Source organism: Mustela nivalis (assembly GCF_964662115.1).
Source record: "Mustela nivalis genome assembly, chromosome: 7".
NCBI lineage: Eukaryota > Metazoa > Chordata > Mammalia > Carnivora > Mustelidae > Mustela > Mustela nivalis.
Genome location: NC_139026.1, coordinates 105,821,198 through 105,839,489, shown reverse-complemented (window position 1 = coordinate 105,839,489; position 18,292 = coordinate 105,821,198). Strand labels below are relative to the sequence as shown.

The 18,292-nt window shown below is 38.3% G+C and overlaps 1 protein-coding gene across 9 annotated transcripts in view; it reads right to left on the bottom strand.

The window, feature by feature from the left end:
• AKAP3 (A-kinase anchoring protein 3) overlaps positions 1–18,292 on the bottom strand; it is a 33,261-nt gene that overhangs the window by 13,356 nt on the left and 1,613 nt on the right. For 2 of the 9 annotated variants that reach the window (XM_082742178.1, XM_082742179.1), the window contains exons 2-4: positions 14,319–14,426; positions 11,401–11,496; positions 3,498–5,846 (exon numbers count right to left, since the gene is read on the bottom strand). In XM_082742178.1, coding sequence (XP_082598304.1) covers positions 3,498–5,846; positions 11,401–11,496 — 2,445 coding nt within the window. In that variant the 5' untranslated portion in view covers positions 14,319–14,426. Of the gene's footprint in view, positions 1–2,258; positions 3,178–3,497; positions 5,847–11,400; positions 11,497–14,318; positions 14,427–17,651; positions 17,790–18,292 lie in introns of those variants that run through there. The other 7 variants (XM_082742182.1, XM_082742181.1, XM_082742183.1 and 4 more) reach the window with 6 other exon arrangements.

The window sequence follows — 18,292 nt, the reverse complement described above, 5'->3', positions numbered from 1 at the left end:
GCCTTCTCTGCTTGACTTATTTCGCTAAGCATGATACACTCTAGTTCCATCCATGTTGTCACAAATGGCAAGATTTCATTTCTTTTGATGGCTGCATAGTATTCCATTGTGTATATATACCACATCTTCTTGATCCATTTATCTGTTGATGGACATCTAGGTTCTTTCCATAGTTTGGCTATTGTGGACATTGCTGCTATAAACATTCGGGTGCATGTGCCCCTTTGGATCACTACATTTGTATCTTTAGGGTAAATACCCAATAGTGCAATTGCTGGGTCATAGGGCAGTTCTATTTTCAACATTTTGAGGAACCTCCATGCTGTTTTCCAGAGTGGCTGCACCAGCTTGCATTCCCACCAACAGTGTAGGAGGGTTCCCCTTTCTCCGCATCCTCGCCAGCATCTGTCATTTCCTGACTTGTTAATTTTAGCCATTCTGACTGGTGTGAGGTGATATCTCATTGTGGTTTTGATTTGTATTTCCCTGATGCCGAGTGATATGGAGCACTTTTTCATGTGTCTGTTGGCCATCTGGATGTCTTCTTTGCAGAAATGTCTGTTCATGTCCTCTGCCCATTTCTTTTTTTTTTTTTTTTTTTTCTTGTTCCTCTTTTTTTTTTTTTTAATTTATTTTTTATTTTCAGCATAACAGTATTCATTATTTTTCACCACACCCAGTGCTCCATGCAATCCGTGCCCTTTATAATACCCACCACCTAGTACCCCAACCTCCCACCCCCCACCCCTTCAAAACCCTCAGATTGTTTTTCAGAGTCCATAGTCTCTCATGGTTCACCTCCCCTTCCAATTTCCCATTTCTTGATTGGATTATTTGTTCTTTGGGTGTTGAGTTTGCTAAGTTCTTTATAGATTCTGGACACTAGTCCTTTATCTGATATGTCGTTTGCAAATATCTTCTCCCATTCTGTCAGTTGTCTTTTGATTTTGTTAACTGTTTCTTTTGCTGTGCAAAAGCTTTTGATCTTGATGAAATCCCAATAGTTCATTTTTGCCCTTGCTTCCCTTGCCTTTTGCGTTGTTCCTAGGAAGATGTTGCTGCGGCAGAGGTCGAAGAGGTTGCTGCCCGTGTTCTCCTCAAGGATTTTGATGGATTCCTTTCGCACATTGAGGTCCTTCATCCATTTTGAGTCTATTTTTGTGTGTGGTGTAAGGAAATGGTCCATGAGGAAGTGGTGATGCAACATGGAGGCTTAAGTGGGTAGGAGAAGAATAAATGAAACAAGATGGGATTGGGAGGGAGACAAACCATAAGTGACTCTTAATCTCACAAAACAAACTGAGGGTTGCTGGGGGGGAGGGGGTTTGGGAGAAGGGGGTGGGATTATGGACATTGGGGAGGGCATGTGCTTTGGTGAGTGCTGTGAAGTGTGTAAACCTGGTGATTCACATACCTGTACCCCTGGGGATAAAAATATATGTTTATAAAAAATAAAAAAATAATTAAAAAAAAAAAAGAGGACAGGTTGCCAACAGGCATATAAAAAGATGCTCAATATTACTAATTATCAGGAAAAAGCAAATCAAAACCACAATAAAATATCACCTCACACCTGTCAGAATGGCTATTATAAAAAAGGCAAGAAATAACAATGTTGGAGAAGATGTGGAGAAAAAGAAATCCTCATACACCGTTGGTGGAAATGTAAATTAGTGCAGCCACTGTGGCAAATGATATGGGGATTCTTCAAAAAATTAAAAGTAGAACTACCATATGATACAGCAATTCTACTTCTGGGTATTATCTGTAGAATACAAAAACACAAATTTGAAAAGCTATATATACTTCGATGTTTACTGCATCTTGTAGCCAAGACCTGAAACAACCCAAGTGTCTTTTGATGGATAAATGGATAAAGAAGGTATAGGCCCTGTGTGTGTGTGTGTGTGTGTGTGTGTGTAATGGAATACTCCTCAGCCATAAAAAAGGAGAAAATCTTGCCAGTTGTGACAACTTGAGGGTGTTATGCTAAATAAAGTAAGTCAGATAGAGAAAGACAAATACTGTATGATTTCACCTATGTGTGGAATCTAAAAAAAAAAAACACACACACAAATAAAACAAAAAAAAAATGCCAAACTCATTCAGAAAACAGACTGGTGGTACCCAAAGGGAAACTGGGTTAGGGGTATGTGAACAGCTGAATTGTGGGGTGATGAGTGGTAACTCGACTTATGGTGATGATTATTTTATAGTATATACAGATATCGAATTACAATGTACACCTGAAACTGACATACAGGCATACTTGTTTTATTGTGTTTTGCTTTACCATACTTTGCAGATACTGTGTTTTTTTTACAAAGTGAAGGTGCTTTTACAAAGCACCAAGCGAGTCTATTGGTGCTCTTTTTCCAAGAGCATTTGCTCACTCTGGATTCCTGTGTCATATTTTGACAGTTCTTGCAATATTTCAAACATTTTCCTTCTTATTATATTTGCTATAGTGATCTTGACTAGCAGTTATATTTACCAAGAACTCAGATGATGGTTAGCATTTTTAGCAATAAAGCATTTTTTAATTTAAGTATGCCCTTATTTCTAAAGAAATAATGCTATTGCACACTTAATAGACTACAGTATGGTGTAAACGTAACTTTTTATATGCACTGGGAAACCAAAAAATTCACCTGACTTTGCTCTATTGCAGTGGTCTGGAACAGAACCCACAATGTCTTTGAGGTCTGCCTGTAAAGTTATATACCAATCTTAACAGACACATGCACGATTCTCTTCAGTAAGCTGTTCCAAGGCCTCATGGGGAGAAGCAAGGAGTTAGAAGGCACACACTTACCTTTATCAGTAATAACAGAGATAAGTTGATTTCCCATTTGCCTTATTCTTTAGTCTTACTTCGCAATTGATTCAGAACTTAGAGTAAGGGGAAGAGGGATGTTATTTACTGAATCCTGTCAAATCCCCAACACTTCCTAGCCAACCAGCTGAGAGAGTAATGACAAGTTTGGAAGGGTATAAGCCTAGATCCTTTACACTAACCTCCTGCCCCCTCAGTACATTCCTGGGATGCCTCCTAGCAGCTCCTTCTCATTCTTAAGGCAATATGCTGTCCTATACAAATTTCAGGCTGAGGTCCAGACCTTTATCTGACTCTTTTCCCAAGTCTCTTAGAGGTTTTTCATCTGTGCATTCCCACCACTGTATGCAGAAAAAAGAATCAGATTTGATTTACCACATATCATACACTTATAATAAATCAACAGCACATTTCATATATATACATATATATGTATATATATACACACGTATCCCTCTTTATCCCCTTTAATATGCCTCTTATTGGGCAAAATCCCATTTTACTTTATCCATTATCTCTGCCAGGAGGCATCTTCAAATTCTCACTATCCTCCTCCTACTCTTCTTATAGCCAACATCCCATGCAGAAAGAAAATAGAAACTTAAAACCCTAATTAATCCTTAACAAATCTTCCCAAATCCCTCTGACTCTACCTCCTTACCTTCTCCTGGATTCCTTCGTCATCACCAGCAAAGTACAAAATAGGGACATTGAGTTCAGAGGCGGCGACCCACTGAAGTACGGCTTGGAGTTGCTTGTTCTGAACCGTATCACTTAGGCTCTGATTGCTGACAATCACTTTGGGTGCTGCATACCCTTCAGGGGGCTGTCCTGACATACCTCTCAATTCATTATGGATAGCTTGATAGGCATTCTGCAGGACAGTCTCTGCTGTCCCTGTGCCCTTGACTGGTAAGCACTCATATAAACTATCTGGGAAGGCTGAAGTTGGCCTGCTTGCATCCCCAGACTTATCATCTCCCAGCTCTGCCAAGGGAGAGTCAAAGGATTTGGCAATAATGAGACATAACTTCATCACTGAGTCCATCAGATGTTCTACCATTTTCCCATTCATGTGGCCATCTAGCTGGCTAGCAACCATCTTGGTCAGCCCAGCAAAGGGACCACCAGCCTCATCACCTTCACTTAATTTGATGGGAGAAGGGGTTACAGGTCTTTCACTCTGGTGGCTACATTCTTCCTTAATTGGCTTTTCTGGCACCTTGGGTTCAGAGCTACGGTCACTCTTGAAAATGGTCTCACCAAGTAAATTCCGGATGAAGTTAAAGAAAACACTCATCAGATCTTTCTTTTCTACTTCCTCTTGGTTACCTCCCGTTTGAGGAGACTTGGGGCTGGGCTCATCAGAAACTACAGGGGACTTGTTGGCAGGCAAGTTGGTACTGCCAGCAGCTTCAATGAAGCTCTGTGCATCCATGCTTCCTCCCTGGGCCAGGTGGTATTGAATCAGAAGTAAGGCAGATACGATCAGGTCCTTGGCCCAGGAGTCTGAATCACACATAAAATTCTCAGGTTTCTCTTGGTGATGCACAGGGGGGCTGAGGCTGGAAGTATCCAAAGGATAGTCCAGAGGAATGTCTGGTACAGGCTTGTACTGTTTGTTGGGAGCTGCAAATGTTGCCCTTTGGAAACCTGGAGATCTTCCTTCTTTTTGCTGACTTTTACGCCAAAGTGTCAATCCTTCTTTGATAATGTGTTCACCCAGAGTTTCGACACAAGACTTCTCCTCAGGTTTGGATGCAGGACAGTACACTTTTTCCCTCAATTTACCTTCAGATTTCATGCCTGCAAAGTTTGAATTTTGGTTTTTAGGGTCACCCATTCCTTTCATGGAGACAAGGGAGTAACTCTCAGACCTGTCCTTAGTTTTCCTGACATTTTCAGGCGGTTTCTTTGCAAACATTACAGTGTATAGCTTACCAAGCATGGCGTCCATGATATCTGTGGCCTTCTGGCTTCCGTGAGAGAACAGACTTCTTTTTACAGCTGAGACAAAGTCCGTATCAGTCATGAGGGTCCCTGTGACATTGTGCAGGTTCTTCATGAAGGAGTCAATAAGATCTGAGACGACCTCTTTTGCATGCTTGAGCAGTACCTTCTTTAGCAGAATGGTGGCAATGGTTGTGTCCTTCACGTGGATCTTCAGTGTCTTCATGATGGACACCATCATATCAGATACAACACTATTAGCATAGGTCATGATCCCTTGACTAACAGAAGCTGTAAAGTCATTAGGTCTTTCTTGCCCTCTGAACATCTTTCTCTCCCCAGGTAAGGACCTTCCACCCTCTTTGGCATCACCTGCATTACGAGATTCAAACACCTCCTTGTAGAAGAAAGACTTTCTAGAAGGAGGCTTATCATCTGCACCCTTGCTTTCCTTGGTGCTCTCCTTGATCTTCAGAGTGGTCTTATATTTCAAATTTGGGGGACTCTGTAATAATCCTGAGGCTCTGTCACCAGAGCCTGGAGACCTATCTGAGGCAGCATTCTTAGAACATGCAGAGACAGTCTGATTCACCAGTTCTGATGCCACTGTACTCAAGCTTTTGTTGGGCGTGGGTTCATCTCCCACATATAATGACTGATGGACACATTTGTTTTCAGAACCATCTATCCTCTCATTGATCTCCTTGCGGGCCATGGCTATGACTAGATTTGTGAGGCGATTAGCATAGAAAGAAACTTCATCTACTGAACTCCCATTACCAAGTTGGACACTGGGGCCCTGGATGGGGTTCTCTCTGTGAGTCATCTCAAAATGCAATCTTCCTGGACTGCCCTTGTTGGTGGCATTGTAATAGTCCACAGAGAAACCCTTGCAGGGGTCTCCTAAGTCACTCACTTCCCCACCTAAGGGGGATTCTCCAGGTTTGAACTTAACATCTTGGAATCCTGCTGTACTTTTTTCCAGGTCTCTGCGGAGCCAGCTGAGCACTCTGATAGGATCAGTTGAGGCTTCCTTAAAAATAGACAAGGATTCATCCGACTATAACAAAGTAAAGATATGGGACATTCAGGACAACCTCAAAGACTGGTTACAAAAACAGTCACCTTTCTCAAGCCTTAACTGCTGTATCATCACAATAAAAGTAACCAACATTTATTAGGTACTTAGTATGATATATCAGGCACTATTCCAAGTATTTTAAGGCTACTATCTCACTTAGTAGTATTCTTTTAAAAAAAAGATTTTATTTGTTTATTAGAAAGAGAGAGTGCATGAGTGAGGGGGAGGGGCAGAGGAAGAGGGAGAAGCAGACTCTCCTCAGAGCAAGGGTCCTTCTCAGGACCCTGAGGTCATGACCTGAGCTGAAGGCAGATGCTTAACTGCCTGAGCCACCCAGATGCCCCTCAGTTAACATTATTCTTACAGTATACTTAAATGTTAGTGCTCTTATTATCCACATTGTACAGGAGGAGGAACTGAAGAAAGGAGAGATCACTTTAGTTACTGATCTGAGGTTATACAGCTAATCACTGATGGAGCAGGAGTTCCAACCCAGGCAGTCTGACTCTAGAGCCCATGCTCTCAGCCACTACAGTACAGTGCTTTTAAAACATTCACCCTTAAGGGGCACCTGGGCCCCTGGGTGGCTCAGTGGGTTAAGCCTCTTCTTTTGGTTCAGGTCATGATCTCAGGGGCCTGGGATCAAGGCCTGCATCAGGCTCTCTGCTCAGCGGGGAGCTTGCTTCTCCCTCCCTCTCTCTGCCTACTTGTGATCTCTGTATGTCAAATAAAAAAAAAATAAACAAAATCTTTAAAATATATATATACCCTTAAGAGCTGACAGTCATCTGCTTTGTAGCAGAGTTAGCATTTGCACTGAATTTGCACTGGATCCAATTTTTCTTATCTTTATATTACTTGCTATTTTCCATGATTTATCTGTTTTTATTTAGATCTCTTATTAAAACTATAGTTTAAAAAAATTAGAGAATTCAAGGACAATTGTGCATCATTAATCACTTTGCTGGGCTATATAAGCCAGTCTTGATATGTTAAATGACTTCCAATGAACTATATGATATCACTTAAGTGAACAATCAATTTTTAATTGAGGAGTTAATATCTGTGGACAATTTATTAGTTTTGAATGAATACAGATTCCTTAATGGACACTAGCTGTAATAAGCACATATACATATTTTTAGGTTTATATATTACAATCTATAATTTTCACTTGAGCATAGACCAAAATAAGAAGTATGTGTCCTGTGGCTCAGTGGGTTAAAGCCTCTGCCTTCAGCTTAGGTCATGATCCCAGGGTCTTGGGATTGAGCCCTGCATAGGACTCTCTGCTCAGTGGGGAGCCTGCTTCCTCCTCCTCCTCCTCTCTCTCTCTCTGCCTGCCTCTCTGCCTACTTGTGATCTGTCAGTCAAATAAATAATAATAAAAAAATCTTTAAAAAAAAGAAGTATGTGTCCTATTTGCTATCAAATGTAAAGGAACACTGTAATTATATTAGAGGAATGTCTATCTAGGAAAGACTACAAGTATTGCCCATCTTTAAAGAATAACTTCGCACTTTATTTATCAAGTGTCACATAAGTTACTAGCTACTATTTCTTTTTTTTTTTTTAAGATTTTTTATTTATATGTCAGAGAGAGAGAGAAAGAGAGCACAAGCAGGGGGAATGGTAGAGGCAGAGGGAGAAGCAGGCTCCTCCCTGAGCAAGGAGCCTGATGTGGGACTTGGTCCTAGTATCCAGGGATCATGACCTGAGCTGAAGGAAGACACTTAACCAAGTGAGCCACCCAGGCATCCCTACTAGCTACTATTTCTTATATACTAGTGTTTGCCAGGCACTGTACTCCCGCTTTACACACATTATTTTACCTAGTCTGAGCCCCACCGTGAGTTTACTTTTATATATATATGGAAGTCATTATTTCACCTTCTCTGAAAATGATCTTTTAACAGTTTTGGAAGTCTTTGCCAAGATGTCCAGCAGATCCACCTAACAGAGATAAATATTATCTGGAAGGAAGAGTATGAGGTGCATCTTTCCTTTGGCCTCAGAGGTGAATCCAAGGTGGAAGTAGAACTTTGCATTCTGTTTTTTCAAGATTGTATGTATGTATGTATGTATGTATTTGAAAGAGAGAGGCAGAGATACCAAGAGAAAGCATGAGTGGGAAGGAGAGAGAGAAGGAGACTCCCTGCTGAGCAGGGTGCCCAATCCGGGTTTTGATCCCAGGATCCTAGGATCATGACCTGGACTGAAGGCAGCAGCTTAACTGACTAAGCCACCCAGCCATCTCCATTCTGTTTTTTCTAGTTTTAATTTTTCCCTGTACTAATTTTGCTTTTGATTTTCAATTTGGCTCCTTGATGGCCAATAACAATTAGTGACAGTGGTGAATAAGAATTTGGTTTTATCGGGACGCCTGGGTGGCTCAGTTGGTTAAGCAGCTGCCTTCGGCTCAGGTCATGATCCCAGCGCCCTGGGATCGAGTCCCACATCGGTCTCCTTGCTCCGCAGGGAGCCTGCTTCTCCCTCTGCCTCTGCTTTCCACTCTGCCTTCCACTCTGTCTGCCTGTGCTCGCTCTCGCTCGCTCTCTCTCTCTGACAAATAAATAAATAAATAAATAAATCTTTAAAAAAAAAAAAGAATTTGGTTTTATTGTTTAATCATTTGGTGATCCCTTTAATGGATTGTTTATAGAGATCTATTCTCTGTTGGTTAAGAAACAATGGAAAATTTGTGTTGGTAGCTTTTTTTTGCCCATCTCAAGCTCAAAGTAATTAAGAATTTTGTGCCCACTTGGAAGTAGAAGAGTTCTTTGATTTCTGGACAGGTGAGTCTTGTGTTTCTGTTTACTTTTGATGCATGGCTGAAAGCTTATTATTTTTTATGGAGATTTAATTGACATAAAATATTGTGTTAGTTTCAGGTACATAATATAATGATTCAGTATTTGTATATATTGCAAAATGATCACAATAAGTCTCATTAACATCCCTCACCACACCATAGTTCAAAATTATTTTTTTCTTATAATGAGAACTTTTAAGATCTACTCTCTTTGCAACTTTCAACTATACAATACAGTATTAACAACTATTGTTGCTATGCTGTACATCAAATTCCCAGGACTTATTTATCTTATAGTTTGAAGTTTATACCTTTTGACTCTTTCAATCCATTTAGCTCACTCTCACACCACGCACCCCTGGCAACCACCTATCTGTTCTTTGTATCTAGGGGTTTTGTTTTTTAAGAGTCTAAATGTGAGATCATACAGTATTTGTCTTTCTCTGACTTATTTCACTTAGCTTACACCCTTTAGGTCCATCCATGTTATTGCAAATGGCAAGATTTCCTTCTTTTTATCATTGGATAATATTCTATTGTGCATATACCACGTTTTCTTTATTCATTCATCCATGGATGGGCTGGGTTGCTTCCAGCTCTTGGCTATTGTGAATAATGCTACAGTGAACAGAGGCTGCAGTTATCACTTTGAAATAGTGGTTTTGTTTCCTTCAGATTTACACTTGGAAGTGGAATTGATGGATCATGAGGTAATTGTTGTTAATTTTAATTTCCTTATGTGATTGTAATTATAGTAAATGAGAGAATATGCACAAAATTTGTACTCCTATGGTAATGTACATAAGATACTTCTCATCTGCAGAACTTCTTTGACATTATCTCTAGGTTTTCTCTTTATTGATATTTGCATTTTGTTCATACTTTGTTTTCTTGGGTTTCTCCACATGTTTCTTTTTGTTCTTTGAGCATCTTTAAGGCAATTTTTTTTTATTTCTTTTGTTTTTTAGGAGACTATTTTCATTTTCTTTATTTATTTGAGAGGGAGAGAGAACGCGCGCACATGAGAGAGAGAGAGAGAAGGCAAGCAAGCATAAGTGGGGGGATGGGCAGAGGAAGAGGGAGAAGCAGACCCCCTGCTGTGTGGGGAGCCTGACATGGGGCTCAATCTGAGGACCCTGGGACCAGAACCTGAGCTGAAGGCAGATGCTTAACTAACTGAGACTACCTGGTGCCCCAAGTTTTTAGTCTTTGTCTAGTGGATCTGCCGGATCTGCCATCAGGTCTTTTTCAGACATAATTTCTGTTGATCTACTTTTTTCCTTTGAGTGAGCTATACTTTCCCGTACTTTTCCGTACATCTTGTGATTGTTGTTAAAAACTGGACATTTGAATCTAATGGCGGAAAGTTTAGAATTGAGGCTATAAACCATCAGTACTTGTCATTCAGAAAAGCACTAACTGTAAGCAGTAATGTCTTCCCATTTCCACATGATAGCAAGGGTTCTTCTGCTCCAGTACCTTAGTTTGAAGTCAACATGTTTACCTACCATCCTCTTCTTCTTCATCTCTATCTCTGTTAAAGATACTTTATGAAATTTTCTCTGACCTCTTCCCACTTTGATCTGTTCTTTAAATAACTACAGCAATTATGGTCAGAAAAGCTGTTTGGTAAATTATCATGAACTTCTTATATTTGGGGTCTATCGGTTATTTAGAACTTTTCAATTATTTTTATATTTTCACACGTATATTTTTTATTTTCCCAAATTAATAGTAAGGTCTGTGAGGGCAGAAATTTATTTTCTTTCTTTTTTATTTTATTTTATTTTTTAAATATTTTATTTATTTATTTGAGAGAAAGTGAGAGACTGAGCAGTGGGGAGGGTCAGAGGGAGATGGAGAAGCAGGCCCCTGCCGCTGAGCAGAGAGAGAGCCCCCGATGTGGGGCTTGATCCCAGGACCCTGAGATCATAACCTGAGTGGAAGGCAGATGCTCAACCGACTGAGCCACTCAGGCACCCCTTTTTCTTTTTTTCTTTTCTTTTTTTTTTTTCTTTTTTTTTTTTTGCATCTCCCGGAGTGCTTCTTCCTTAATGAGAAATCATGACTTTTTTTGTTTATTTGATTTAGTATTGAAATTCATCTATCTTTTGTTTTTCTACATGAAAGAACAGAGGTAAATAAAATATGTAATAAAAGCAGTTTTGTTTGGTACTAACTCTATAGTAACTCATATAATATATATATATAGTAACTGATATAATGAATTATTTGTTTCAGGGGTAGACTACATTTTTTAATATCACATTATTTGCTATGGTTTCCATATTCTGACTGGACCCTGACTTACAATGCCTGATATTAAGTACTGAATAAATGTTTGTTGAATGATGACAACAGAATGATAAAGTTCTGAGAATTTTGAGGCATCCTACATTTCAAAAATAGTTTCTATGAACTTTGTAGACATTTATTAGAAATCAAATCCCCTTCTATTTAAAATTTTAAAAAATTTACAGCTGTTAATATATAGGTTTTGCATTAATTATATTTCTTCTATGAAATTACCATATATAGGATATTCTCCCCAAAACAATATGGTGAGAATTTTTTATTCTAGAGGAGTTCATGTTTTTCCCGAAGAATTTTAAGTGAGTAATGAGTAACTAAAAAGTAGTGGGTCAGAGAGATGAGTAGTGGTGGTGGAGTATTCCACTTATTCCTAAATCCCTCCATATTTCTAAAGAAGTTCGACCTTACCATTTTCCAGTCCTGGGGCTGGCTGTCTCCAGGTGAATAGACATCAACTTTGCATACTCCATTTTGGCTTTGTAACCAGTCAACCCTTTCTGACATCTGGAGGTAGAAAAAAATGAGAAAGGGCCATCAAAGGACCAGTTACATGAAATGAAGGAGAAGTAAGACAAATGACTCAGGTGTGCCCAACAGGAGCAATGCTTTCAATAGAGACTTGTCCCATGAGCTACTCAATGCACGAACCTCTAGATCTCTCCATTCTCAGTTCTCAATTGCATGAAGATTTCTTAAATATTTGTATCTCTAGTACTGAGGCCGGTGCCTGGTATATGCTAGAGGTATTTACTACAGATTTGTTCATGAATGAACCTATGTAGCCATGTCCTGCTCTATGTGTCTTTGCTTGACAGCCTTTCCACATCCTGGATTTTCACTAGACACTCAAAACTCAATGTGATCAAAATAGAATTAATTTATATTTTCCCTGTCCATTCTTGTCCCACTGACTTATTATTTTTTGTCCCACCAACTTTTACTTTTAAAGTAGTAAATGCTTCATTTTCATTAACTTCTGGAGCACTAACTTAACTTATATTAGCAGTAACTCTAGTAGTTCCTCTTTAAGAGGAGCTTAATCCCTCCTCCAGATAGCTAAGGGTAGGGGAAATTCTTAGTCTCCATGGTTCAGCCAAACTTCTGGTGCCAGGAGAAAAGAGATGCCACATACACCATTCAGCGGACCTTTGCATGGATGCCCTTGCTGTTGTTGATTGTTCCATAACCCTCCCAATACTTTGCTCTACTCCCTAATCTCAGTAAAGGCACTGCCATCTAGCTGGTCTTCCAAACCAGAAAAATGATAATCATTTTAGTTGTCTTCTTCCACCCCAAAGCCTCCCTCTAGCTGCTACCACTTTCTTTTTTCATTTGTTGACAATTTTCATGAAAGAATTGCTTATACTTGCTTTTTGCTAACCTCATAATTTAGCATAACAGCCCCTTTTCCTTTGGCCTTAGTCTTGTCTACTTTCCTTAGCACTGCATCTTAGTTGAGAGTCTTTGAAAACATGGCTAATTATAATATTTGTCCACTGATAATCTACAAGAAGCTTTTCTTTGACCTCTTTTTCCATGCCAGACTTCCATTACTAGGCTTCCACACTGAAGTTCCCTTCTTTCATTATAAAATTTGCTTAACAAGGTGGAATAAAATGGCCAATTTTTCTCAACAAGGTGGAATAAGATGGCCAATTTTTCCTCTCTAATGGAAATGTCTTTTAGAAATGTGTGTGTGTGTGTGTGTGTGTGTGTGTGTGTGTGTGTGTATGTGTGTTCTCATATTTGGTTTGAAGAAAATAAAACATTTATTTAAAATTGTTATAGGGGTGCCTGGGTGGCTCAGTCAGTTAAGGGGTTAAGTGCCTGCCTTCAGCTCAGGTCCCATCCAGAGATCCTGGGATTGACCTCAGCTCCCTGCCTCAGTGGGGAGTCTGCTTCTCCTTCTGCTCCTCCCCCCTGCTTCTGTGCATGCTCTCTCTCAAATAAATTAATTTAAAAAATCCTAAAATTGTTGTAGGTTGTTTTAAACTGTTACAATAAAGTCCAAAAGCTTCTCCTTTTTTTTCACAGTGAAATTAAATTTTATTAAAAATTGCTTGAAATAAGTTAAGCATTATGAAGGGCTGAATACCTTGGTTAATTGGAAATGTTTGTTTTAAAGGACTTTGGGCAATGGTGGGGGCTGACATCCTCCCTCAAGATAAAAACCAACACAAATCAAATACAGATTACACAAGATCTAAGCTTATTTATAAATGGATTTATTATTTTTCTTATATAGTGTATTACAAGTAATGATTAAAAAATAATAATAATAATAAGACCTTTTAAGAGCTACTTGTCCTTTGCTCCCGCAAAGATTTGTACCTGTTTTCACACCCTAATCACTAACTCAGATTAGGGACAGTTTTCACACCCTAATCACTAACTCAGATTAGGGACAGTTTCTCTTACTCTTCCTGGCATTGTAATACAATAGTTTCCTTGGGAATACAGTGGGTTTTCCTCCTTGATTAGATGTTAGAATCACCCAGAGAACTGTTTAAAGATACCGACTGAGATATTACCTCCCAAAGAACCTTATTTCATTGGTTTTGGGTGGGAAAACTTAGCTACTGAATATCTTTAAAGCATCCTGGGTGATTCTGAAGTATATCTACATAAGAATGAGAACCCCTGGGTCTGGGAATTCTGAGAAAGACTGTCTGGCTCCAGATTCTTTATTATTATTTATTTTATTTTTTATTTATTTATTTTTATTTCTTTTCAGTGTAACAGTATTCATTGTTTTTGCACCACATCCAGTGCTTCATGCAATCCGTGCCCTCTCTAATACCCACCACCTGGTTTCCCCTACCTCCCATCCCCCGCCCCTTCAAAACTCTCAGATTGTTTTTCAGAGTCCACAGTCTTTCTAGATTTATTTTTATTTATTCTTTTCTTTAAAAATTTTCTAAGATTTCCTAAAATTCTTTGGTATCTTATTTCAATTTTTTTAAACCATAATAAGGGAGTTCTTAATGTCTATGAAGTCAAGCCTTTATTGTCTCTCAGCAACTATTATCTGCTAATATTCTTATACTTGAGTAAGCATAGAACCATGAACAAAGGAATGGGTGTTACTATTACTTGTACAGAGAATGAGAAGACTTAGAAATAGACTGCTCTGAACTGTTGCTAGAACAAGTGAAAGCCAGAAGCTTACCTTTCAATTTCCAGTTGGTATTTTCTCTTAATGAATTACATCTAATAGAAAATGACAAAATTGATAGGGCCTCCTCACTTATTTAAGCTATCTATTGCAATTAAAAAGCCAGAATGAAAATTAAGTACATAAGGAAGGAAATTATGTGATCACTTACTCTTACTGAGGACAGGTTCTGAGGTACGAGGAAAGCTCGTGATTAATTTGTTGTTGTCTTCACTATCCCTAAATTTACCCACCTCTCCTGCCATGAAATATAAGGGATCTGCAATGGAAAGACACAGATAAAAATGACTAATTTTACATATGAACCCTATTGCTCTTATTACCAAATAATGATTTTGACTTTACTCATTATTTTTCACATGCAGTACGCAGGTCATGAGCACAAAATGACATTCAATTTAAAGGCCACATCTTAATCTGGGTGCAGTCTGATGTTCCCAGATGACAAAAAAAAAAAAAAAGGTTCCATCTTCTGGCCAACACTGTCTGAAATGACTATTGCTATTCTCTACTTTCAAATCAGTGGTATATAGGGTTATTTAACAATGACAAAACTAGAAGTTTTTAACTTCATCTCAAACTTCTTGATTAGGAAGTCAGAAAAGTAGTAGCTAGGATGAAGAATAAGTGTCCTGAATTCAGTGATCTCAAAGCACTTTGTAAATATTCTTTTAAGGACTTGAGAGAAATATACATCTTCATGTTGCAAAGAGCATATATAGTTAATGTTAGCTCTAGCTTCCAAATAAAAAATCTTCCCTGTATTTCCTCTTCTGAGACATTTTCATAGAAGACATTAGGGCATTGTACTCTCATATTGGAATATCCATGCACACCCCACCCTCCTGTGATATCTCTCTAAATCCCACCCTTGCTTGGTAGCTCAGGACAAACTTACCACGTCTATAAAATATTTTCTAAATATCTAATTGAACATGATTGCTCCTCTGCCAAAGTTTCCATCATATTTTGTTTCAACCTTTACATCCCATCTAGTTCTTTAATTGCTCACGTATATTTCATCTCTGTAATTATTTTTTAAGTGAAAAAAAATTCTTATTAGGTTATGTTAGTCACCATCATAACCTTATTGGGTTATGTTAGTCATCATTCGTTTTTGATTATAAGATGGTGTTTTGAGGACAGATGCATTTTCTTACTCATCTCGGGATCCCTCATAGTAACTAATGCCTTAAAGTTGGTGCTTAATAATTATCCACTGTAGAGAGAGTCAATTATTATATAGTTTCACTTACTTTTGGAGCATAAGGAATAATATGGAGGACACTGGGAGTTGGAGAGGAGAAGTGAGCTGGAGGAAATCAGAGGGGGAGACCAATCAAGAGAGACTGTGGACTCTGAGAAACAAACTGAGCGTTTTGGAGGGGAGAGAGTGGGGCGTTGGGTGAGCCTGGTAGTGGGTATTAAGGAGGGCACATATTGCATGGAGCACCGAGTTTGGTGCATAAACAATGAATTCTGAAACACTGAAAAGAAATAAAACAAAATAAAATGAAAAAAAATTATCTGTTGAAAGAATGAATACAGGAAAACTGCCTATTTCAAATTCCAGATAGTGTAATCTTTTCTTTCTTTCTTAAATAGGAGAATCTGAGAACAACAAAAAATGGTTTGCTCGAGTTTGCTATGGTGTTAAGCCACACATTCAGGCTTTCTTGAAGCTTGGTTCCTTTTGGGGATAAGTTCACCCCAGAAACACATTCAAGGTATAAATAATTATCTAACAATTTATTAACAGAATTTCCTATCCCAATAACACCAATAAATCAACAACCTTTTAGTCATATATATCCAACAAACACTTCTACTTACATAGACTAATGTTTTTATTCTATTTTGTATGTCTTCTGCATTTTTATCTGCATCCATGAATCTATTTTTAGGTTTTAAATGCCCTAAATGTCCTGGCTAGTTATATTTATATGAAGTACTTAAATATCTTTTGATGATAATGATATTCATACTTCTAAATCTGTATACATTTCCCATAATGAAATTTGAAAAAAAGGGAAGGAAAATCTAGAGTTTAATGGGCCCAATGAACAGATTCATAAATATCTTAAGCTCAAAGTTGCTGAATAATATCCTGGAGTTAGGGTAGAAAATAAAAAAGATGCTTTGTATTATCTATTAAATTTGATGAGGAAAGAAAGCTAACTCTATACAGTGTATAGATAAATGGACCCTAAAAGCCATTTATTCTAATAACCTAATTTTATAGATTAAGAAACCGAGTCCCAGAAAGGAAATGTTAAAAACACTGGATATATTCCTTTAAAAAATACAGCTTTGCAGGTTAATATTCCAGAAGGTATGAAGTTTTTCTACAGCTAAGTGGCCCATAGAAGGGACAACCCTTAAAAAGTGCCAGTGTGGTTACTGTCTCAGTAATAATCGAGGAGGAATGCAAATTGTGAATGCCAGCCAGAGAGGGCATAACACAGGAATTTGGTTATGGTTCCTGTACTTCAGACCACAGCTCTATCTCAAGACATTTTTCTCCTATATCCATCATAAGCAAGAGGCTCCTGTTTATTCAAGGTTCTTAAAGTCACAGAAAAGCCCACATTACAGGCAACATAAATAAAGCTTTTGCTGGGTTGATACCTATCTCATCATGTTTTAAAGTTTATTCAACCAAGTTTTATTACTAATTTTAAAAAGGAAGAATATATTCAATTATATCCATTCTCTTTTTCTCTCTCATTCCCTTCTTTTAAGTGCCAGGTACATTGTACACACTCAATAAATTTGGTTATTCTTAACATCAGTTACAATTGATTAAAGGATTAGAAGTGTGTGTGTGTGTGTTTGTGTGTATGTGTGTCTTTTCCCTTGGAGATACCATTCACTGTTAGCTTCTCTGTGGATCTCCTCCATTTTCACTTTCCCTTAACTTCTTCTCCTGGTGCCTCATAAATACAGATATTTCCTCCACAAGGCTTTATATATATCCTGACTTTTCCATGTTCTCTATTGTCTAGCCAAGGCTTCAGAAATAACAGTAGAGATGATGAAAGTAAATGAGAATTAGGACGCAGGACTCAGAGCTACACTGGTCTGATTTTGTTATTAGAGCACAGGGAGAAAAACAAAAAACATAACTTTTGGAATAGTTACACAATGAAGAGAAGTCAGCAGATAGTTAAGCTTCCAGACTCATCATCAAATTGGGAAGTGAGGAGTAAGTCCCCTTTGTGATCCCAAATGGATGGCCAAGGAGATCTGGTTAAATCTGCAGTTAAGTTAAAATTTCAGCAGCAAAGACGATAGGTTTAGCTGTTACACTACTGAGGGAGAGGCTCATTTATTTCCAGAAAACCCTGATGTAAAATTTAAACTGTGCAAGAAGGGAGGCTGGGTTGAACATTAAAAGTTAACCATCACTTGTCACTGAATTCTCCTTTTTAAGTACAGAAGCTCAGAAAATGGGCTGTTTTATCAGTCCAGTGGGATTTCCTACCTCTGTAGCACTGGAAGAGTGAACCACAGAAGACTCCAGACTATACGTTAAAAGTCAATGAAGATGCTGGGATGTTCTTGCTCAGCTCAAGATCTTGTTTCCTCCTCCAGCCTTCCATGTACCTCCCCCTTGTTGGGACTGAAGAGTGACATCAGAATCACAACTGGTGATATCACTGTCTCTATAGCAACAGTAGTGAGGCTATCAGAAACTTAGTTGTCAAAGGACAAGGGGATAGGTTAAAATACACTCCATGTCTCTGATGCTTAGTTTGGAAGGACTGGGCTTGCTTTCCCCTAATTAATTTTCTCCTTTAAGTAACTGGGCAGGGAATATGGGTGGAGAAAATTTTGCCATTGGATCATACTTAAAACAACAGAGTGTTATATGTAAACAAATTCAGATGGGTACAGAGAGGGAGAAATAAAAATTCAGCATCAACTAAATCTTTTTGGAAATATTACTCTATGAACTTTTAACTAACGATTAAGTATAGGACTAGTACACAGTTTTCATGAAACAAAAGAATCTTGATCAAGGCCACAAGATAAAGATTAAAATTTTTAACAAATTAAAAAGTGACTGGTTTGTTACAGGCTTCCTTCAACAAGGTTTTTTATCTACTGATGATTTTTTTATAC